The sequence below is a fragment of the Pungitius pungitius genome, chromosome 20, assembly GCF_949316345.1.
Source record: "Pungitius pungitius chromosome 20, fPunPun2.1, whole genome shotgun sequence".
Classification (NCBI taxonomy): domain Eukaryota; kingdom Metazoa; phylum Chordata; class Actinopteri; order Perciformes; family Gasterosteidae; genus Pungitius; species Pungitius pungitius.
Window position 1 is genome coordinate 960,599 of NC_084919.1, and position 23,095 is coordinate 983,693.

A 23,095-nucleotide genomic window follows, 5' to 3' on the forward strand; every position below is an offset into this window, starting at 1 on the left:
GTTCCTCTTTGCATCTTGTTTCCTCTGAAGTGAAGAGGAAGTGTTTTGGTTAGATTGTGTAACAGCAGCAGCTCTGCAGAGACTCACACGACTCGTTTGACATATTTACGTCTACGGCGGCTTCTGTGCTGCGTTTAATTACTGCTAATGCTAATGCTAATATTTGCTTCTGCTTTTAGAGTGATTTCAACATTGTCTTTTTGTACTAGACTATTTGATTATGGATTTAGTTTTAGCAGAAAGAAACAAAATGAAGATAATGATAATAATTAATATTGCAACTGAACAATCTGCAGCTTTCAAGGTTTTCCTGATATTCAAAGTGAATGGATTTATAAATTGTCTCTGTGCAGCTGATGGAACGATGGATTCCTTCATGTGCTGCTGGTCGGTGCTGAGCGGGAGGGGGGGGGTTTGAAGGGGGGGGGGGGGGCGTCTGCTCATTAGAAATTCATTCTGAACAGCTTGTTATTATCTTTGGCCTCTAGATGTGTGAATAGATTTACAAGCATTAGGGCCGAGGCATTGTGAGGGGTATGTGGGGAGGAGGGCCGGGACCCTTTGTGTCACACACACACACACACACACAGCGCCCCCCCCTCCCCTCCTCTCTAGCTCCTCCTGCCCCACCCTTCACCTCGGCCCCCGTGAACAAAAGCCAGTCACAGAACCAACGAAGCTCTGGAGCAGATGTGCACGTCCGGCCCGCAGAACGCTGAGCGAGTCAAGAGGAACCTTGTGGTGCTACGGGAGGAAGATCTGAAGACAAAAGACTAGTTCTCGGGTCAAAGGTCAAGCTCCCTCCAAGTCAAACAAACGTAAACGTGAATGACTGCGTATTTGAACGTAGATACAAAGGTCTGATTTCCTGCTGCAGATGCTGATCATCACTCCAGAAAGTTGATTCCATTGAAGCCTGTTTGCAGCACAGCACACAACACGCTACAAACAGGATGTTGTTGTCATGGAAACATAAGAAACACCGACATCAAGTGTCGTGACGCGTCTGCTGAGGTCTGTTGTCTGTTGTTTGAGTCATAAATGAATGTTGTGAGCTTGTTGCAGTGTGTGACGGTTCAATCAGGTAAATACAGGTGAACCCAACGAAGCACAATCAGACCACGACTCACACCTGTGTGTGTGTGTGTGTGTGTGCATCAAAGGAGGTCATCAGAAGGAATCAGACGTGTAAGAAGGGGCGTTTTGCAGAGCGGCGTTAATCAGCTGCCCCTCTGCGAGGTGCTTTCAAGTCAACAAGGAGATTAGGGCTTTCACTTGAGCTGATCACAGGAGATGAGTATCTGAGGCAGCTGCCTCCTGCACCATGTGACCTGCAGCACAAACACGGCCGCATTCAGACGCTCAAACACGTCGACGTGTTGTTGTGGAACATGAACACGGCGCCAGCAGGTCAATACTAGGAAAAACGGAACAATGAAAGCTGAGCAGCAGATATAAAATGATGTTGATTATTCACAAGGAACAAACTCATCAGGCCCCGTTTGTTCTGTCAGAACATTTCTGTTTGTTCTTAATAATGAAAGTAAATTACAAAAACAACGTGCTGACGAAAAGTCCTTCCTGTTTCCCTTTTCGTGTGCTGGTGGTCTATTTCCACTTCTATGACACGTCTGTGGTGCCTGAGACAGGAAGCACAGACAAGAGTCCCGCCCACTTGGGTGTGATTGACAGCAGGTTTGACAGACGTGCAGAAGCAGCTTGTTGAACCCATAGATACATATATAGAGGCTAGATGTGTCGTTGCCGGGCCGACAGAGTCAAACGTCCGCAGATGGCGGCCATCTTGCTACAGTCAGCTCGCTCACCGTCACATTGTGTTGGTAGTGATACGTGTACTTTTTAAATAATCATAACTTGCTCAATTTTCAACCGATTGTTGAACAGTTTGGTCTCTTATGAAGGTCAGAGATGTGGTTACGACCCTGCTACCCGTCTGCTCTCAGCCATTTCGTTACTTCTCTTTTAACACGTCACTACGCTCTGAATGTCGCACAGAGAACCTCTTCACATGTAAAGCACTTTAAGTCCAGCAGCTGATGCTGCAGGTAAACACACACACACACACACAGCATCGCAGGGTGTAACATTACGGCCCGTCCCGGACTAACCGCGTTACAGAGCAGTGATGTCTCATTAAACCGGGCCAATCGAATCACGTCGGGGGGCTTTCGTGTCTGATAACAAGCGAAGGAGAGACGGTTCCTCTCTGGTTTCTCCTGATCTTCAGCAGCTGCAACAGGTGATCATAAATAAACCCGGTGACCCACAGAAAGGCCTCCAGCGTGATGCTAACGTTAGCACGCTAACACACACATGCTGAGGTTTAGCAGATGCACTGTTTATCAGGATTAGCATCTTAGCTTAGCTTCATAATAACAATTATATTATATTTCCCAAGTCGGAGAGGCTCAAAGATGCAAAATGCATCCTCTGGGGATCAGGAACAAAATGTGTAAAACCATCCGTCTGGAAAAAGACAAATACTTTTTTTACTGTTGTATTTTGGCTCTGATGCTGTGACAGCTGCTGCTTACTGGGCTTTATTCACTGGTCCATTCATGTGTGTGTGTGTGTGTGTGTGTGTATACGTGTGTGTGTGTGTGTGTGTGTGTGTGTATGTGTGTGTGTGTGCATACGTGTGTGTGTGTGTATACGTGTGTGTGTGTGTGTGTGTGTGTGTGTGCGTGTGTGTGTGTGTGTGTGTGTGTGTGTGTGTGTGTGTACGTGTGTGTGTGTGTGTGTGTGTGTGTGTATACGTGTGTGTGTGTGTGTGTGTGTGTGTGTGTGTGTACGTGTGTTATCTGCAGCTCTTATCTGCAGTCTGCTCCCCAGCTGCTTACACCTGCCAGAGCTATGGCTGCCTCTGTGTGTGTGTGTGTGTGTGTAGTGAAAGCTATACAGGGAGAAAGAGTGTGTGAGCGTGTGCGATGGTGTGACAGGGTGTGTGGTGGTGGTGGTGGGGGGGGGGGGTGAAGGTGGAGGTGTGACCACAGGTTTCCATCCAGATGTCAGAATTTCTCCCCAAAAACAGAAAGGAAGATTTTGATAGTTTGTTCACATGAACTTTGTCACTTTGTACGTTGCAGATGAAGCTAAAGAAGCTCAGTAGATTTTATAGTGAGATTGAAAAGTCAAAGACAAACATTCACTCTCTTGTTAAGAGGTTTAAGACCAAATGGCTCGATCTGCTGAGGAGGAACATGATGATGCAAAATGATCCAAAGACACATTTATTAAATGGAGATAAAAAGCCCTTCAATGATCGTAATAACTTCCTCATGAATTTATTCATGAATTAATGAACAGGAATCATTGACTTATTAATCATTAAAAACAAACAACAACAAACAAAGTGCTTTTTAATATAAATCCACAAGTGGTTGAAACTATTTTTAATTTATAAGGTTCAGCCTTGACTTAAACAGAATTAAATATTATTTGAGATACTGAAACGTCTTTTTTTAAATAAGGTTTTTGTAAATGAAGATCTTTGTTTCTACTTTGTTTGCTGATGACGTTTATTGCGTCTTCTTCGTTGGTTTGATTCACACATAAATAAAAATAAAGACTATTTCATTACTGATATCTGCATCATCTGGACGTCACGTGTTCTAACACCTGCGCTGCCTTCAGGGACATCACGTTATGATGAGGAAGCACTGAAGTACAGAAAAGTAAGAGCAAATGGTTCAATGAGGGAAATATTATTATTGGATTATTTCTTGTATTGTTTTTCTTGTTTGACATCATTATTTTTCAGTAACTAAAACCCTGTGGTTATAAAAGTAAAAGTACACAATTGTTCATTAAACTGTAGAAAGGTTAATAGGCCTCTAATATGTATTCAAGCATTGCACCACTTCAGAGATTAGACACAAATAATAACGTGTATTTATTCATCATAAATAAATCCAGCTGTTATATATATAATATAATATATTTCTATGTTGTAAAACCTGCAAAAACAAAAGCCACACAAGACAGAACAGGAACTGTTTCTCAGTTTGGTTTTTTATTATTTTTGGACATTTAGCAAAATGCTGCAGCCACGGAGCAGCAGAAGAGCTAACGGTTACAAACAAAACGTGAAACACACAAATCAATGATTGCATCCAGTTATTATTCATTCAGGAGATAGAAGTCATTGATTGCTTTAACGTCACCTCTTCCTTTAAGTTAAATTAAAAACACACCACGGAGCACACAGAGCAATAACTTACACAAACAATTCAATAAATACATAAATAAATAATAACGCTGGTGTGGAGCTTAACAAGCGAAGAACAATCAGAGGAGTTTTTTAAGGCAGATTTACAGCACGAGGCTCCGATCCAAAGGCCTCCAGCGGCTACGCGTTTCTCTCTTTGCCTTCCAGGCAAACATCTACTGATCCACGGATCCTCCACGGTAAAGCTAATCAGAGCAAAGACACCAGACCCCCCCCCCATGACCCCCCATGACCCCCCTCTTAGGTCTAGAAGCTAGTAGCACTTGTGCAGAGATGCTAGAAAAATAAATTAACGGTCTAAGCTTAAGTGTCTGGAGAATGACGTCAGAGGTGCTTAAAGGGAGGAGTGTGTGTGTGTGTGTGTGTGGGGGGGGGGGTTTATAGGCCAAGGTTCAAACACACACCCAGAACCTGCTGAAGTGTCCTTGAGCAAGGCACTGATCACCCTGACAGGTGAGCGGCTGACCTCTGACCTCTGAGCTGACACTGTTACACTGCAAGAAACTCTTTAACTTCTTATTTTACCTCAATCATTTTGTCAAAAACCGATTTTTAAAATTATCAAAAGGAGATGAATTGTTCAAAAAAAAGTAGGATTTAAAAATGATTCGTTTCAAATGTGCTGATTTTCTTTCTCCAAATGACAGAAGCAAGAGAAGATAAATCCTTGAGCTCGAGCTGCTGGATTCGAAGAGGCAACTTGTGTCCCGGACGCGGATCAGCAGGCGGGGCGCAGCGGCACCTGCAGCAGGATCACCTGGCGGTTCTCGGACGGGTGGCACTTGTTGATGTGGCGGGTGAGTCCCGGGGAGCTGTACAACACGGCGGGGCAGTACTTGCACGGATACACCTGCGAGGAGTGCAGCAGCCGGATGTGCCGCTCCAGGCCGCCCCGGTTGGAGAAGCTCTCCCCGCACACCGGACACAGGTGGCACGCGGCGCCGCTCAGGTTCAGCGGCGCCGCGCTGCGCCCCGCCGCGTCCTCGCCCTCCGCCGGTGGCGGGGAGCCGTGCTGGGACGCCAGGTGCTTGCGCAGGTACGCCGGCCGTTTGAACTTCTTCCCGCAGTGGCTACAGTCGTACAGCCCTTCCTCCGAGCCGGACTCGGACGGGCCCGGGCTGGGGGTGTCCCTGTCACTAGAATCCTTCGCTTCCTCCGCGGCGGTCTTACCGGACGCGGACGCCCGGTCGCTCTCGGGATGCGGCCCCCCCGCGGCCGCGCTCTGAGGCTTCGGCTTGTGCCACCGCCGGTGCGAGGCGAGGTTGGCCGGGCAGCTGAACACCTTGTCGCACTCGGGACACCGGTACTCGACCCGCACTATCCGGGAGCACTTGTGCTGCGCCAGAGCGAACGGGTCCGCGTACGCCTCGCGGCACAGCTGGCACACGAACTCGCCCAGCGGGACGTTGTCCCCTCCGGGCAGCTGCGGCCTCGGAGGCTTCTGGTCCACCGGCGCCTCTTTGATCTTGAGCCCGAGAACCGGAGACGTGGTGACATTGTCCTCAAAGTGCAGCCTCCGGATGGCTTTGGTTTTCTTGGACGGCGGTTTGCTTTTGCGCTCGGCGTCGCCGGCGGGCCGCTTGGTGGCCGCGGCGGGGAGCGTCGCGCTGGTCCCGGTGCGGCTGCTGTTGCTGGAGCCGATTTTCAGGTCCACCGGGGCGCAGAGGTGGTCCAGGGCGGGCAGCGCTACCGGTGTCGGGAAGGACTCCGCCGAAACCGGCGATCCGAGGTTGAAGCGCCTCTCGAAGGAGGGGAGGAGCGGTCGTTGTCCCGGCTGACGGGCCGGGTGGGGCTGTACAGCGCCTGGCACACCAGCTCCGGGTTCCCGAACTGCACCGGTCTGCCGATCTGCTCCGGCGCCGCCGCCCCGCAGGTGGGCGTTGGCGTCCGTGCGCGCACCGGGAAGGAGGCGGAAAGAGGCGCGCGGGAAAGCGGCGGCGGCGGCGCATCGGGCGCCGTTTGCTCCGCGTCCTCCTGGTCGGGGCGGACCCGGTAAGAGACCGGGTTGGTCCTCTTGTTCCTTTTCACCAAAAATCCCCTCGGCATGGTCGCGTTAAACCCTGAAGGCACTTTCACTTCCACGCAAACATCTGATGCGCCTTTTTGTTGTCTCCTGCCGCCGCTATTGATCCTCTGTCCTCCTCCCGAGGTGCTTCAACCACAACATAGCTGCACTCTTTTTAAGGCGACATGATGACATTGTCCTCCCCCCCCCCCACGGACCCCCACCCGTCCAACTCGTTGACTCATCCCCAACCAATCAGAGGATCCAAGGTCCCCGGTGGATTTGGGGAGTGGGAGGATGGAGAGGCTGATGGAGTAGGAGGAGGATGAGGGAGGGGGGGGTTGCAGATTGCAAAGCAGATGTACCTGAGGGGTTTTATTGTATTCTACCCCCACCCCACCAAACCCCTCCCTACACTCTCTCCTCCTCCTCCTCCCTGTCGTCTCCTCGACCCCGGGCACACGCCAGGAGCCTCCTGCTTTTACGGTCTGATGACTTTGTATAGAGATCTACACGTGCCTCCTCGGCTTTATGTGTCCTTTGGTTGGGGGGGTGGGGGGGGGGGGGGGGCATCCGTGCATATAACGGTGTCACGAAAGAGAGATTGTAATAACAAGGAAAAAGTGTAACATGTGGAATTAAAAGGAGACAGTCCGACCACAGGTTCACATCCCACAATTCAAGGCATTCAAAGACTTTCCAGGAGGAGATCAGATCCAAAGAGAAGGACTAAAACGCGCCTTTTACGCACCAAACGGTGGCTCTAAACTGAGGCCACACCACCGAGCCAACCCGGCAGCAGCGTGCGCGTGAGAGTGCGTGCGTGTGACACATGAATCCGTCACTTGGCGCATACATAATTAATAGCGAGAGGAGGGTTCTCCTGCTTTGCATCACAATGGCGGCGCTTGTGCAAGCTGTAGACCCGCCGTGATTGAAAAGGAAATTGCACAGTTGAAAAAAAACAAAAAGGAGAAGAAGTTGGGTGGGGGGTGCCCCCCCCCCCCCCCCAAAAAAAGCAATCTGGCCCCCAGATACCGTCGGCGCGTGCTGTGCGTAATCAGTGCGCGCTTTTCTGTGTCACCAAATGGGGCAAACTGAGATTACCAGCGACTCATAACACACAGCATCCAAATGCCGCTCAGATGTGACCCGGTCAGCCGGGACCGCGGGGCATGATGGGACAAAAGGAAGGAAAGATGTGTGTCAGTTGAGTTCAGTTTGATTGATTTGTCTAAAATCAGAGCGGTTACCTTGTTAGTAATATTTAAGAATTCGACTGTTTCTGAAAACAAATCAGCTGAAACATACAAATAAACATAATGTAACAACTAAACAGCATATTTCATAATATGAAAATATTATGTAACCATTATAATACATAAAAACACTATAGAATAATTACAATTAAATTAAAAATAATTAAGTGAAGCCAAGTTACAGTTTATTTTAAAGAGATGATATTTATTGTTGAATCCCTCTAAATGATGCATTCACGGTCATCTGGATATTTCCATGATGTAACATTTGAAACCAAATATCTGAATCCTTGTGCGACACCAGCAGCCGGCGGGTGGCTTGGAGCTTCAGACATGTGTTGTGTGTGCGGTTATTTTCCTGATGGGCTTCAGCCTCATTAGCATACAGCTGTAGAGGGACCCCCCCCCCCCCCCCCCTCAACCCCTCCCTCCCTCCTCAGTGCTTTTATCTCCAGCGTGTGATTGGTCACACACTGCAGAGTCATACACAGTTACAGTTGGCCCATCGTGGGCGAGATGAATTCAAACATGAAGAAACACAGAAACGATGGTTTTCATACGTTTTATGAGGGATATTTATTCCATCTCAGTTGGGTTTGGTGAGGAAAGAGGAAAAAAGAAGCTTTTTGAACACATTGAACAAGGTGAGAGAGCCTCGTCAATGTGATGACATCACGCGTGACATCACAGCAGGCCCGGCCGGGCGAACATGGGCAGCAGGTTCCGGTTGTAGCTCAGGAACCGGGCGGCGCTGCTCCGCACAGCGGCGCCGTCTCTGGGCCGCTCGTCCTCCTGCAGGGAGATCGCAGCGCTCTGATTGGTCCATGGCCACCACTCACCTGACCCCACCTGCTCACCTGGTTGTGGTTGTGTTCGGCCCGTTTGTGGCTGCATTGCATGGTACGTGAATACAGGAAAAGCAACACATGGGATCAAAGTGATGATAATAATCACAATAATGAGGCACTGACTGCGTTGATCTGCTGAAGCTCCTGCTCAAAGTCGGAGAACCTGTCGTGATAGATGGCCAAACACCAGCTCTGTCTGAAGAAACTGTGGGAGACACACACACAGACACACACACACACACACACACACACACACACACACACACACACACACACACAGACACACACACACAAACACACACACACACACACACACACACACACACACACACACACACACACAGACACACACACACACACACACACACACACACGGCTGAGTGACCCCCAGCAGCCACCCGGTCAATCAATGATTTTAACGGCTCTCGATGCTCCTTCAGGCTCCACAATGACTTTACGAGTCATCTGAGTGAAGCAGGACGACAAATCGCCCTGTGGGGGGGGGGCGGGGACCGGGGGGGGGGGGCTGCTTTGTCCCCCCAACACAAAGACAGATTGGGGAGCTGCATAAACAGATTAGGAGGCGGGGGACAATAGACGTCCATATCTGGGGGTCAGTGTTGGACCCTCAGAAGCAGGTCACCCACTGTTTGACTAACACACACACACACACACACATGCATGCACGCACGCACGCACGCACACCCACACCGACACACACACACACAGACACTCACATAAACACACACACACACACACACACACACACACACAGACGGTGGACAAAACACTCTGAAGGGCTAAATCTCTCTAAATGGCGTTTGTGTGGCTTTGAGCGCGTGGCGATCATTAGTCAGCTGATGCATGATGGGAAGTTTCCATGAAAAGCTGAGGCCCCCCCTCCGCCCCCCCCCCCCCCCCCGTCTTATTAGACCTCCACGACTGACTGACAGCGTAATAAAATGAATCTAAAACACCTTAAAATATATATGAATATAAATATTATATTTCGGTTTGTTGTACTTTTCTTTTGAGGTTTTGAAGACGTGAACACATTCCAACACTCACTCACACACACACACACACACACACACACACACACACACATTCCTCCTGAGACGACCTCGCTGCTCCATCAAAGCGTCTAAAAACCAGTTTGATTCTTTATGGTCTTCAACGTTTCCCTCTTTTTGTCACCTGGTGCAACATAACAATGAGCTACAAGAAGTACAGATTACAATAACCTGGAATAAGTAGTGTATCTGAGTACAGAGGAGTGGGGGGGGGGGGGGGGGGGGGGGTCTCTCCCACCTGTACAGGTCGTGGATCAGGCCCTGGCGGTAGCGGCTGGACAGCTGGCCCAGCAGCTGCTGGTGTTTCCCGAACAGACAAAGGTAATTGGAGAAGGGGAGGGGCTCCAGGGACAGGCAGGTGAGCTCGTCCACCAGGTCGTAGCGGTCCAGGCGTAAGGAAAAGTAGTTCCCCGTCTCCGCTCGTCCCGTCACGATGCCGCTGTCCTGCAACTTGAGCGGAGGCGGCGGTTAGAGAGGGCGGGGGGGGGGGGGGGGGCAGATGTTGTGGGAATAAACGGCTGCCTCACATGTGTAACAGGGGGACCCGCGGCGTAGGAAGGGGACGGTTTGGTCACGTGGAGGTAGTTCAACCCTCCGGGAAGCCTCCCACCTGAGGGATGATGACACCATGTGGTCACATAACGCTGTCATGTGACGTTATCCATCAGAGAGGAGGAGGGACAGAGCATCGCTGCAGGTTGCCGTCCGTCATGTTGCTGCTTCCTCGCGTTATTCTGAATAATTGCATCCACAATATTTGGTGCAACTGACAATGTGTCATTTTGAAGAGTAAGTTGATGATTGTTTGTGAGACAACAAAAACAAACAAGCAGAACGAACACAAAGTACCTGAAAAGAGCGTCGATGAGGGAAGGATGTTTTCATCAAAAGAAAACCTTTGAATAGGACTCATTCCAGCCGATGAACTCACATTTCCCCCCCCCCCCCTCTTCACCCCTTCCCCCCCCCACACGGAGGTCTCTCTAAAAAGGTTCACGCGTGTTTCGTTTTCACAGCGAAGGCCGGAGCCGAGTGGCTGTTGAGTCCACGCGGCGGCCTTGTTGCTCAGTGGATCCGTGGGCGGCACAACGCGCCATTGTTACCCCCCCCCCCCCCCTGCCCCCCCTCACAATGACATCAGAGGTGGGCGGGCGGGTTAAAGACAGAAAGAGGAAGGACGAGCGTGGAGGTAAAACAAAGTGTGTGTGGGGGGGGGGTGAAGGAATTCTGTGGCCACCATGAACCTACGGAACCTATCAGAATGATTCTCGACCTGTTGGACAGAAGTTGACCTCTGACCTCGAATCTTGGCCTGCTTGTACAGCGGCAGCAGGCGGCCCCTCTCGGGCGGCGCCTCGGGCTGCAGCGTGGGGTCGAAGCGGGGCAGCAACGTGGCCGCCAGGTCCCGGCCCACCTCCCTGGAGTCGAAGTTGCCGTGCGACCACTCGTCCGCGTGGTAGCGGCGGGAAAACTTGGTGAGAGGCCCGGCTCCGGAGACGCACGGGTCGCAGGTGCGGAACGTGGCGTCGATGACGAGCCTGCCGTCGAAGGGCAGGAAGCAGCTGTTGATGCTGCGGAAGGCGTCGTAGTCGACTCCTTTGTTGGACAGGTGGATGAACACCTGAGAGGGACAAAACAAAAGACGTCATCGGCTCCCGGCTCCGTTTGAACTGATAAGCGACCACATGGGACTCACGCCGCACTGCAGGCGGAGGGGCCCCCCCTCCGAGGCGAAGGACACAGACGTGAGCGGAGCTTCGTCCCCGCCGCCGTCCATCCGGGTCAGCAGGCAGCGGCGGTGGACCTGGACCTGGGCCTCCCGCAGGGCCGCGGCCACGGCGCGCTCCACCACAGGGTCCACCAGGCGGGGGGCGGCGCCGCCCCCGGGAGGCGGGAGGACCAGGTGGATGCGACCCCCCCGGACGCCGAGGCGGAGCAAGGTCTCCGTGGCGGTGAAGACGTCGATGCCGTCCCCGTAGACGACGGCGTTATCTGGAGGCGGGGGGGGAGGAGCCTATTATTCTAATGAGTGATCGCCTCGTCACAGACGGTTTATACACAAAGGATCCGTGGAGACATGAAAAGATCAACAGGTTCAGAAGGATCAGAGCTGTTTGCAATAAGAAATAATGAACTGATGTGGTTTATTGTCTGGATGATAATTCTTATTATTCTTGTGAATGTGTGGATGAAATGTTTGAGTAAACATCAATAGACTGATGACGTTCTTTAGTGAGGTGAAGCTCTGTCCGTGGTGCTGAACCAGAGGAGCCAGGAAACAACAGAAAGATGAAGACTTCTTTTCACAATCCGCTGCCTTTTTTTATTGACATAAAAAAACATTTATGGGAGTCCGGAGGAATAATCGGGTCATATTTCTAATCATGCCGACACCACATTGAAGGCTCCAGTACTCGCTCTCTGGGATGTTGACCTAGATCCATTTTAATTATTATTTCCATCTGCTGCCACTGTTCTCTCTGCATCACTTTAAAGCACAAGGTGTGAACTTGGAGCCAAGAGCACATCCACAGACGGACAAACAACGCTGGACACGAGGTTTTAGTTGAGCTTTCAATGCTTTAAAGCTCAATCCCAGACAGTCTGCTTTAGTCTCTACAGTCGCTCTGCTGCTGTTATTAAAAATATGGAAATAATCACGGCATCTCTCTGCTGGGAGTCTGCCTTGACTTAATGTGCACGTATTAATGCTTTTCCTCTATGACGGGGATCAGCTAATTAGCACGAATAAAAGCCCTCACTCTACAGCACTACACAATTCCTTCAGAGAGGGGATTCATTTTGCTTAATGACTGAAGTGATACAATAATGGAGAATGGATGGAGGAGGCCGACCTGATCGCACAGATGAAAGATTTCTCTGCAGCTAATTAGCTGCTAATTACACCGGGCCACTTCGGCGCTGACTGGCTGAGTAATGACACGCTACCACGGGTTCATTTTAGGTCCTGTGTGTGTGTGTGTGTGTGTGCGTTCCACTCACCCTCCAGCTCCACGAAGTTGGACAGCAGCCAGCGGCGAGCCGCCGCGCAGTCCTGCAGGTCGTTGAGGGTGAGCAGGTTGGCGGGGACGGGCCCGGTGTACCTGGAGCAGTTTGGCTGCAGATCCACACCCGGAGGTCCGGGGACCTGCAGCAGCGGGGGAGCGGCTACTTTGGTTTGTGATGGACATTTCAGCCTCAGACAGAGAAAAGGAGCCCAGCTGCAGCCCAGAGGAGGCGGGACTGAGCGGATCACATGAGCAGAGAAGAAGAGGTGTTCTCGCCTGGTACTGGAGGCCCGTGCACAGGACCAGGTGGTCGTAGGGCAGCTTCACGCCGTCCGACACCAGGACGAGTTTGGACTTCCTGTTGATGCCCACCATCTTGCCGGTCACCGTGGCGACGCAGGAGCGCAGGGGGAGCTGGGCCAAGTCTCTTCTGCTGTATGCGTGACTGCAGGAAGAGAGGGATGGAAGTGGGGGCTTATGAGGCACTTCTTAGACCCCCCCGGGGACGCCACCAGACTTTTCTGATCCAAACACTTGTGTTATTGTGGGACTTCTTGAAGCAACACAAAGCCTTTTAATCACCAAAGTGAAAGAAGAACACAAACAAACAGAAGGAGGAGCAGTGGATCCTGAGTCACGACGGGTTAAAGCACTGAATGGAGCTTCCTGTCTGACATCAAGGTAAAGAGGGGAAGTTCTTCTAAATATGTCAGTCACATAAACTCATTTGAACCAGAACATTCCTTTGCTCCATCTACTGTAGTAAAGTATGTGAAGAGAATCATGTTTGCTGGATGCTCTCATGCGTTTCTCAGCTTCTCGACCTCAGTAATTGTTACGGCCGCTCACCTTGTGGACAGGAAGCCGACGTCGTCGTGTTCGTGGTCGCCGGGGAAACCGTGCGTTGAGAGGAGGGTGAGGCTGTGGAACCTCAGGTGAGGGCTACGGGAGAAGAAGAGAGATGGAGCATCTGTAACTGCATGAAGTCCCACAGCGGTGATGTGTGAGCAGCAGAAAGGAGGAACTTACAAAGTCAAAGTTACAAAGCAAACTAAACACAGACAAGTGGACGCAGCTTATCTTCAGTCTGACTGGGACTGACAGAAGGAGGACGTGGTGCCTGCTGGCTGCTATTGGTTGTTCTTTGTCACATGACGGACAACATCAGAGGAGCAAATGATGGATGGATTAAAAATGGAAGATTGAGTCTGTTTACAGAAGCATGAACATCGAGTGCAGAATCCTCGGAGGACCATCAGCTGACTGGGAGGGTCCAACTTGTCCCCTCTGCAGCCGTGAGGCATTAGGGTTTTCAGTGGGGGGGGCAGAAGCTCTGGATTTGCTCCGTTATCAGCCGGTGACAGACGGACGGCCGTCCCGACCACGGCTGGGCTGCAGGGTGGGGGCTCCGTTCCCTCCGGGCGGGGGCTCCGTCCACTGCAGAGCTCTTTATCTGTCTGACCCCGTCCAGCCTGCATGAAGCCGCTGGGCTGCATTCACATGGAAAGCTGTGTCTGGGGGGGGGGGGGGATGTTTGGGCAGTGCTGATAAGGGCCCCAGCAGGCCCCGACATCAACCCATCATTCACCCTCTCAATGCGCCCCCCCCCCCCCCTCAGTCCAGCGGACACTAACCGCCTCATTAGTCGACTCATTAGCGACAGCAAACACGGATCTCTGCAGCAGAGAGCGTCTAATTAGAGGTGTGGTTGGGGGGGGGGGGGGGCATTGGCCTCTGCTCCATGGCAGGCCTCCACCACAGCTGTGTGTGTGTGCCGTGCGTTAAGGCCCCCCCCTCCCCCGGTTGCCTGGCAGCTATCGGCTGGTTCTGAATCTGCGCCCCCCCCCCCTTCTTATTATCTGCTGAAGCACGTTGATCTCACAAAGCGAGGAGGACAAAAAGGCAAAAGACGTCCAGAGTCAAGTGACATTTGCACAGATTGGATTCCTGAGAAGCCCTCAGGCCTCTTGGAGGTTAATCCTCTGTGGGGGAGGGGGGGGGGGGGGGGGCAAGGGTTGTCCCTTTATTTGTCATAAAGGTCACAGTTTGCATGTGTACAGGAACACAGTAACACTGTTTGGACTGTAGCCAGATGTGGACATGAAGCAGACTCACCAGAGACAAAGCACCTCCAGGAAGGACAGGCCGGTGTCCGAGGCCCCGACCACCACGATCCTGGCGTTGACGGCGACCTTGGGCTCCAAGGTCAACTTCCTGCTGATGAGGCTGAGGGCAAACGGCGCCTGAGAGCATCGCAGAGAGGAGACGGTCGGATTCACGATGAAACACACAAAACTCACTGAGGACACTGATTATTGCCTAAAATGAGTTTTTTCACTTTCACGTTGGTGCTATTTTTCACTGGTTTGTGTTTCAATCCCTTTCTGCTCTTTATTTAGATGTTTAGAAGGTGCAGCTTCAGAAGGAAAAGAGTCCCACAGGAATGAGTCCAGCTCCGCCTTCTAATTGCTGCATTCCTCCACCACTGAGTGGTCCTCGCACTAATGGCTCCTTCATCATCTGTGATTGGCCCCACAATGCACCTTGTTTGATAAAAACAGCATCGAGCCAAAAACAAGAAAAGGGGGGGGGGGGGGGGGAAACCGGGGGGGGAATAAACCTTTGTGTCATATTCCAATCATTTGGACATCTGTCGCACAGCGAGGTGTTGTTGGGTTTGATGAGCACGTGTTTACGGGTCAGACTGATGAGGTACCAGCTAACACTATCTGATGTGTCTCTTCTCCTTGGGACCACTGGGACCCTGAAGGTAACACCGAGGAGCTCAGAGAGATCAAAGGACAACGTGGAAATCTGCATTTGTCTTCTCCATGATTTGGAGTTTGGTTGAAGTGTCTTTTAGGAACAACAACATCTCCTCACAGAACCCACCGTTCTGCTCTTCTATTGACGAGATGAAGGTACCAGGTCAAATGTGGGGGTGGATTGAAACGTGCAGCAGCTCACTTTAAGGTTCTGGGTGGAAGTCAAACATTGGGAGAGGAGCAGCTGCACTGAAGATACGACGATGCGTCCTCCATCCAAACAAAACGCAGCATTTGGACATTTATTGAGAATTCATATTCATTGATATGTAAACAGATGTGTGTATGTGCCCACATGCATCCGTCTGATAAGCAGATGAACCGATCTGCATGAGGGGAGCAGGTGCAGCGCTGAGTAACCTGATCCCATGTGGACGGGGAGGGAACAGGTGCTTCACAGAGCGGGGGCCTGGAGATCATGACGCCACGAGTTTCATCTCATTCATCGTCTGTAGAGCTCAGACGATGCAATATTTTAACAATCAAATGTTTCCTCTGCTGTATTTAGCGGGAAGGTTTCCTCTTTTCTACTTAAAGATAATCGCTTTGTTCCGACCGACTCAACTGAAATTCTAATTCTATCTGAGAAAAGTCTTCAAATCGATTAAATATATGTGAAGATCAAAAAATCAAACGTAACTTCTGTTGGTTTGGATGAGTATTGTCTCTGTTTACGTGTAGAAGAGGCTGCTTTTAAAGGCTTTAGTTTGATAAAATGTAGAAGTACGTAGAGTCACGCAGGTTGGATCAGTGGAGCACTGCGGTGAAACAGCCCCCTCGCCTGGTCACACCAGCCCACCTGGTCCTCAGTGATCCGCCTGGAGGGGCCGTTGGTGCCGAGCTGCTCCAGCGGGTACAGGATCTGCCGTCGGGGGCGGACGGGGACGGCGCCGTCCAGCACCACGTCCAGGGGGTGGACGCAGGAATTCAGAGTGTGCTAAGGAGAAAGGGGGTGCAGGGGTTAGACTCCCTGGACAGCATCAGTGTGGGGGGGGGGGGGGGGGCACAGTGATAATGAGCTCAGGTGAACAGGCTACATGACGCAAGGTTCCCACCACTGAGATGAGCAGAAAACAACCTCCAGCGCCGCGGGCTGGATGGTGGGAAGCTAATTAGCAGCAGGACGTGGGGGCTTCTGTGGTGTAATGTGTGTGGGGGGGGGGGGGGGGCACTCTGCACGCAGCGATCCCTCCTTGTTCCATGTTGCATCAATGAATGTGTGTGAAGGTCACAGCAACAGATCACAACGTGTGACGTGCTGAACATCAGGATGAACATCAGGCGCAAACAGTGTACTCATTCATGTGTTCACTACCTTAGTAACGCAGCTACCTTAAAGAAATACATTTCCTTTGGAGATGACGTGTTATTTCACATTGTGTTATTGGAGGCGTCTGTTAGACGATGTCTGACGTGAGAGCGGCTTGTCGCTCTGATGCCAGCGTGGATCTGGGAGGGGCCTGAGGGGCCCGGGGGGGTGAAACCCACCTCCTGGCCCTGGATGCAGGGGTACGTTCTGTGGAACAGGCAGGACCTGTGAGCCAGCCGGAGCACCTCCTTGAACAGGTGTCTGCCCAGGTGCTGGAAGCAGCTCTTGAGGACCAGGTGGCGCATGAGAGCGAGCTCCTCGCGGCGGTGGTGGCTGAAGTAGATGAAGTTCTCGATGTTGTAGCGGGCGCAGATGTACTCGGCGTCCTGACAAAGACAAGACGAGTCGATGAGGCCATTTCCAGCACCAACACGGACGTAACGGTGCACCTACCTGTTCGTCTCTGAGGATCAGAGTCCCCACCAGCTGACCGCCGTGCTGGGCCACGAAGGCCTGCAGCGCCACGCCGCCCTGCGGGACGACAAAGCCCAGCATGCACTTTGTCATGAATACTCGTGATGTCATTATGGGGGGGTTGGCGCTGGGGTGTACCTCAGAGAAGACAATGGCTGTTTGCTTATTCTGAGACAATCACGCTCGAGGTCCAAAACAATCATGGCGTTAGAATATCAACCTTGATGTCTTCTAATTTTATATGTTGTGGGTTTCTAAACATTATGTTGCGTGAAGTAAAAAACATCATAAAGCAAATGAATAGATACAGGTTTGGTTGTTTTATTATATCAATGTGCAGCCCAAGTGGGTCTGATTCTGATTGAATACTGTTGCATCTAAAGAAAAGCCGTGTTCTATTCATACTGAATGTCTTTTGAGGACGTTAGCTTAGCTTAGCTTAGCTTAGCTTAGCGTAGCTCTTTAGTAGCTGGATCAAACTGTGTAAAAAGTGGAGGGGACAAAAATATGTTTGGAACCGATGTGTAATATTGTTTCTATGTTTGGTACTAATTAATAAATGAGGTCACGTGTTGGATGGTTGATCTCTGTAGGAAACACAGCTGGGGGGTGAAGATGAAGCTCACCGGGTCCCTGCGGCTCTCGTAGAAGCAGTCCAGGTCCTGGAGCAGGGCCTCGCTGAGCCTCAGACCCTTCACCAGATCACAGAGGGCCGGGCGGTCTGCAGCCACAGCCGACCTCACCTCCACGCCGCTGCAAGAGCCCCCACAGCAACCGAGTACAGCCTCAGATGTTTCTACTGCTTTGGGCCTCTGGTCCAAATCCAATGCAGGTTTTTATCAAACCTCCTCCTGTGTTTGACTGTAATCCACTACAGGAACTACACGCAGAGTTGTGGACTTTGTCTCGTGGACCCACCTGAGGCCGGCGCGGGGGAGCACGTACAGGTCCTGGGGGGGCCAGCTGGAGGCGCGAGACGTCCGTCTGAGGAAGCTCTGCAGCAGCAGCGGGAGTTTGGGGCACGGCTTCGGAACGGAGACGATGCAGAAGTCCAGGTCCTGAGGGACGGACACACAGGGACATCGCATGAAGGATCCTAAACTTCATGTCTGTTTAAACTTGATGGAATGACTTTGTGCTCATGTTGTGTCTCATATTATTTTATTATTATCGTTTGTAGAGCTCAATAAACACAAAGACGATACTCACGGGGAAAAGGTTGAATATATATGGAATAAAGTCCACTGATCTGGAAGAAGAAGAAGAGGGTTAAGTAGACGCCAGACTTCAGAATCAGGCCCCCCCCCCCTCCACCCCCCCCCCCACAGCCTGCCCGCTGTCTTCGCCTGGCCTCCCCCCTTCGGCTCTGACACGCTGTCACTTTAAGCGCGACTCTCATTAATAATGTGCTCACTCTCGGCAGGAAGCGACTCGCCTCCATATTTAGTAACAGCTGGGAGGTGAGAGGAGCTCAGCGGGAGCCAACCAGCGCCCCCCCCCCCCCCCCGCTCTAATGCAGCACATGAGTGATGGACGCCTGGACGGATGCCACCAGCAGCCACCCTTCTTCACCACAGGTAGACATGCACATATGTGTGTGTGTAGTATTTCTGCAAATTAAATGAATGGCATTATGTAAAAGCATTTTTATAGAACTTAACTACACTTAACTACACTTTTCCTTTTTCCCTCACCTCCTTTTATATGACGGTACTTTAACTGCGTACAGGATACACGCCATCAGTTAAAAAGATTTGGTTCCAACTGGATTTTAGTTTAAATTGTTTGTCTTCATATGTGTATGTTGCCTTCATATATATATATATATATATATATTATTGTTGTGACAGAAGTATTTTCGCAATTAAATTAAATTATTAAATTCACAGCCAAAGAATCCAGAGAAGAGACCAGGACCAACAACCTGTTAGTTCCTCTCAGCCGTGTTGAGAAAACTAAAAACACATTTAGAAAAGATGGGATCAATCAATAAATCCCTCTGACTTCACCTGGCGGCATAATTCTTGTGAATAATGAAGTCCTGAATGCAGACGGCGTTGGGATTCTCTGAGGAGCGTCCAGCCGACTGCGTCTCCTCCTGAAGGGACGGAGGAGAAGATCTTTAGCACCTGTCTCCTGAAGGTGAAGAAGCGCTGAGTGACTCCACGGAGACGCACCGCGTCCTCACGTCTGCAGAAACCACCGAAGTCATCGCACTCAAAGTCTGCGTTCAGACGAGTCACATCGACCGCAGTGGAGAGCCTCATGAGGCCGGCGGCGAATCCGTCGCTCTGTGGAGAGCACGCACACACACACACACACGCACACACACACACACACACACACAGAAGGCCTCACACCTCTGAGGAGCCAACAAACGCATCACGAGTCACAATATTGACAGAAAACGATGAAAAGTTCATTGTGAAATCTCTGTTCTGGAGCTTTTAATCATGAGCTTTACTCCATGTGTTTATAAATATCATGACATGTGACCAAGAGCTTTACGTGGAAGGGACAAGGATGGGACTTTGCTTTGGATGAGACATATTGACCCAGCCCCCCCCCCCCCCTCCGGAGGACTGAACAGATTCACACAAAAAGCCCCAAAATGCCTCAGATGTCTGGACTCAATATGTTCAGTGAGAGCATGTCTTGGCCGGGTATCAGCTCGTATCTGCCATATGCCGCCGTGAACACATGTCACCCGACTGGCGGGGAGGGGAGAGAAGATCTGTCGCCTCCCCGGTCCCTGGAGGGGGGGGGGGGGGGCGGGGGGGTTCTGACATTCAGCCAAAAAGCTTCATCAGCGAGCGGCTTTTACGTGACCATCAGAGAGGTCAACAGTCAGAACCAACCTCACAAACCAGGGCGGGGTTCTTCTCGTCCTGGGCCTCCAGCATCTCCACCAGGAGGGGCGCCCGGGGGTCCTCCCTCTCTGCATTAATATGCATGATGTCATCGTGATCTTCAACCCTGTGGTGAGTAAAAAGAGGAGAGGCCACCACCGATCAGTACATGTATGTCACACTGAATCCACATACTCTGCCACATCAAACATAAACACACGTTTACAGACCATAAAGCAGGGAGGCTTCAGGGCGGGGCTACGCGCTGATTGACAGGTCTCTACCAGAGACCTACAGAGTCTCTATTTCAAACCTCCTCAGTCCAAAGAGCTTACGTCCACTTGCAGTCTTTGCTCACGACATTTGACGGGCAGATGTCCACATGCACGTAGTGCACCTGGAGAAAAGGGTGTGGTGGACACGCAGGTTCAAGGACATCACCTGGCCGGGCGGATGAGAAGCTGTGGACTGTGCTCCTCTCTGCAGCAGACGAAGGCTAAGCAGCGAGGCCCGGGGTCCGTCCGGCGCCGCAGCGGCTCAAACACCTCCTCTAGCGCCGCCTCTGCTTCGGCAGCAGCCACAAGACGTGGAAGTTAACGTCTGAAGGATTGATCATGGTGAGAAGAAAGGGGAAGCAGCTCTTCACCTAAACGGCCGACGTTGGGGCTGACGAGGCAGACGTTCTGAAGCTCTGTGACGGCGTTGAAGACGGCCCTGAACCAAGAAGCACAGCAACAGAAACAGATTCAACACAAACAAACCAAAGCACCTCTGAGCTGCTTCTTATTTATGCAAACGTTTCACATTCGTTACTTTACTTTACTTACTCTACGGCTGTCAAAAAAGACTGATACTATTATTATTTGGAAAATAAACATTCAAGATTCCTGTTTCTAAAAGTATACGCTTTCATACCTCATTATTTCCTTTATACATGAAGCTGCAAAATCTGGCTGTGCCAAGAAGATGTGGAGGAAGAGTGTGTTCCAAGGCTGCAGAGGGAAGAAGATTGAAAGAAGCACTCATTCAAACTCCAGTTCCCAGTATGAGCCTCACACTGCTTCTGTGAAGTTAAAAAAAAAACTTAGCATAAACATAAACAGAATGAATCATAAAAACCACGATGATGCATCAATGCTGGATCCTCTGAATGAATGAGTGACAGACTGTGCATGTTTTGGCGCTGAAGTGTTTCTGCAGGAACGGTTCCCAGTGAGCCTGGTCCACCAAGCCTCCGACGGGGTGATCGAAGAAGGAAGCGTGGGCCACAATGTCCTCCCTTTCATTGGCCAGAGTCACGGCCAGGTTGGCTTTCTCTCTGCAGACGATCGTGTCCAGATGACATTAAAACCATTAAACACAAAGAGAAAATGAACTTGTTCCCTCAATACATTCAACTCATCAGTGATGAATAAGCAATGACTGAGGATCCAGAAGTACACAGTAAGGACATTCTATTACAGGCCACTTTATAGACACTGCTGAGTGAGAACCAGCATAATAAAATGCAGATCCAACCCCAATGCGTCACAGAATGAACCATGTGGACTACGGATGGATTATTTAACATGTAAGCTACAGTATGAATGATACCCCCTCCAATTAATGTCACTGTGACATGTGCTGCACTACACTGTACCAATGATAAGCAACTATGTCAAACTAAAGAATCATTTAAAACTCTCATTGGTCCAGATGCTTTTAGATGTTTAGACTTACAGGAGGTGGATTACGTTGACCCTCCCAAACACCGCCACAGCTGAGGGGCCGATGAGGCCGTCGATCCCCCGAGCGTCCGCCGATTCGCTCCTCCTGACGACCACGGCCTGCTGCCGGCCGCCCTCTGACGTCACGGTCCGCATCGCACCCCCCCCGGGCCGGGCACCTTAGCACAGCGAGTTAGTTCTGTGTTCAGATCCTCGACTTTAGCAAAAGCACCAACACCACAGCGTGAGGATACTGTGTAGGTCATTCAGAGTCTGCATCAATCGATCGATCAGTGGACCGAGAAGAAAACCAAGAGCAACTACGTCACATTCAAAGAGAGCCGGAAGTTTGATTTGTCCAAATAATACAAAATAAAAAACATGGTTACATAGTTATTTTAATTTTATAATGTAACCAAATGTGTTACATACGTGTAACAGGAGATATGGAACTTACCCTGAATATCAATGCATTTAACTTAAATTACATATTTAACATTCCTCCACAGCAAATCTCTCAAATGTTGGGCTAACTTAACTTTTTAAAACTCGGATTGAGTTAGCTAAACTTTACTCACCTGTCACACCTGTAATAAACTCAGAGGTCGGTCTTATTCGTAATTAGCTTCAGTAAAGAAAAACCTCTCGTTAGCTGCTAGCTGCTATTGAACCATAAATGACCCTCAGCTAGCTGAAACAAACTCCGTAACCATAGCAACAGGACGGACCTCGAAATGCACACTGGGTAATGTCATCGTGACGCGCGCTTGAGGCAACCCGAAACCTTTAAATCAATTAGACCAGATAAACCGAAAATGAACTATTTGAAACTCCCGAGGACGCAGGACGGTCCTTCTGGGAGGGAAACGGCAGCTGGTCGGGCTGAAGATTTAAATATTAGAAAACAGTATCATACGTTTGGGCAGTGACGTCATTTTGGAGCTTCAGCTTATTATGTGATGCCTTTGGGTGCAGCATTAATGTTTTGTTAGCTTGTTGACGGTTTATGACACAAATATATGTATTCATACTAAATATATATATTGTGTTATTAACGACACTACACTCATCTGAGTGAGAACAAGTAATCACATATGTGGTCCATCAGCGCCCCCACCTGGCAGCTATAGGACGCTGCCTCTGAGGGCCACAGCGTTTCATTTCAAACTATGTAATCAAACCCAACGAGGTTCCTGTATTGGACCTCTCATCGGGTAACACACACTGTTCAATAGCAAACATGGATAGAAGTAGTGTATACATACATACTGGCAGGTGAATGTATAAATACGAATTCCATCAAGAGAAATGCAGTTTTTGTTCCCTAAAGATATTTATGTAATAATGTGCCATATACGTTGACAATTAAAATTCTCAAATTAACAAAAAAAAAGTAAAATAGAGATTTACTACGATTTGTTGAATGTATTAACTGTATATTGGTGTTTTAACTTCATAACTACAATCGTGGAAAATGAATGGTGTTTTAT

At 50.3% G+C, this 23,095-nt stretch overlaps 2 protein-coding genes across 3 annotated transcripts; both read right to left on the minus strand.

The window, feature by feature from the left end:
• Positions 1 to 4,025: 4,025 nt before the first annotated feature.
• insm1a (insulinoma-associated 1a) lies at positions 4,026 to 6,448 on the minus strand. The gene is given in 2 exon segments (XM_037448664.2): positions 4,026 to 5,999; positions 6,002 to 6,448. Coding segments are annotated over 2 exon segments (1,326 nt in total). The 5' UTR covers positions 6,296 to 6,448; the 3' UTR covers positions 4,026 to 4,967.
• Positions 6,449 to 8,061: 1,613 nt separating this feature from the next.
• cfap61 (cilia and flagella associated protein 61) lies at positions 8,062 to 22,335 on the minus strand. Of its 2 annotated transcripts, none has more exons than XM_037450319.2 (24): positions 21,619 to 22,335; positions 21,067 to 21,217; positions 20,815 to 20,891; positions 20,546 to 20,613; positions 20,341 to 20,461; positions 19,909 to 20,026; positions 19,228 to 19,341; positions 19,060 to 19,148; positions 18,260 to 18,299; positions 17,969 to 18,108; positions 17,677 to 17,803; positions 17,030 to 17,107; positions 16,756 to 16,962; positions 16,067 to 16,204; positions 14,558 to 14,685; positions 13,292 to 13,384; positions 12,719 to 12,887; positions 12,438 to 12,582; positions 11,131 to 11,426; positions 10,734 to 11,055; positions 9,962 to 10,044; positions 9,673 to 9,878; positions 8,485 to 8,566; positions 8,062 to 8,305 (listed from the first exon to the last, which is right to left on the minus strand). In XM_037450319.2, exons 1-24 carry the CDS (start codon positions 21,759 to 21,761, stop codon positions 8,198 to 8,200), a joined length of 3,243 nt encoding a protein of 1,080 aa, XP_037306216.2. In that variant the 5' UTR covers positions 21,762 to 22,335; the 3' UTR covers positions 8,062 to 8,197. The 2 variants fall into 2 exon arrangements, with proteins under 2 accessions (XP_037306216.2, XP_062415731.1); XM_062559747.1 differs by having other exon boundaries at positions 9,673 to 9,884.
• Between the last annotated feature and the right edge of the window lie 760 nt (positions 22,336 to 23,095).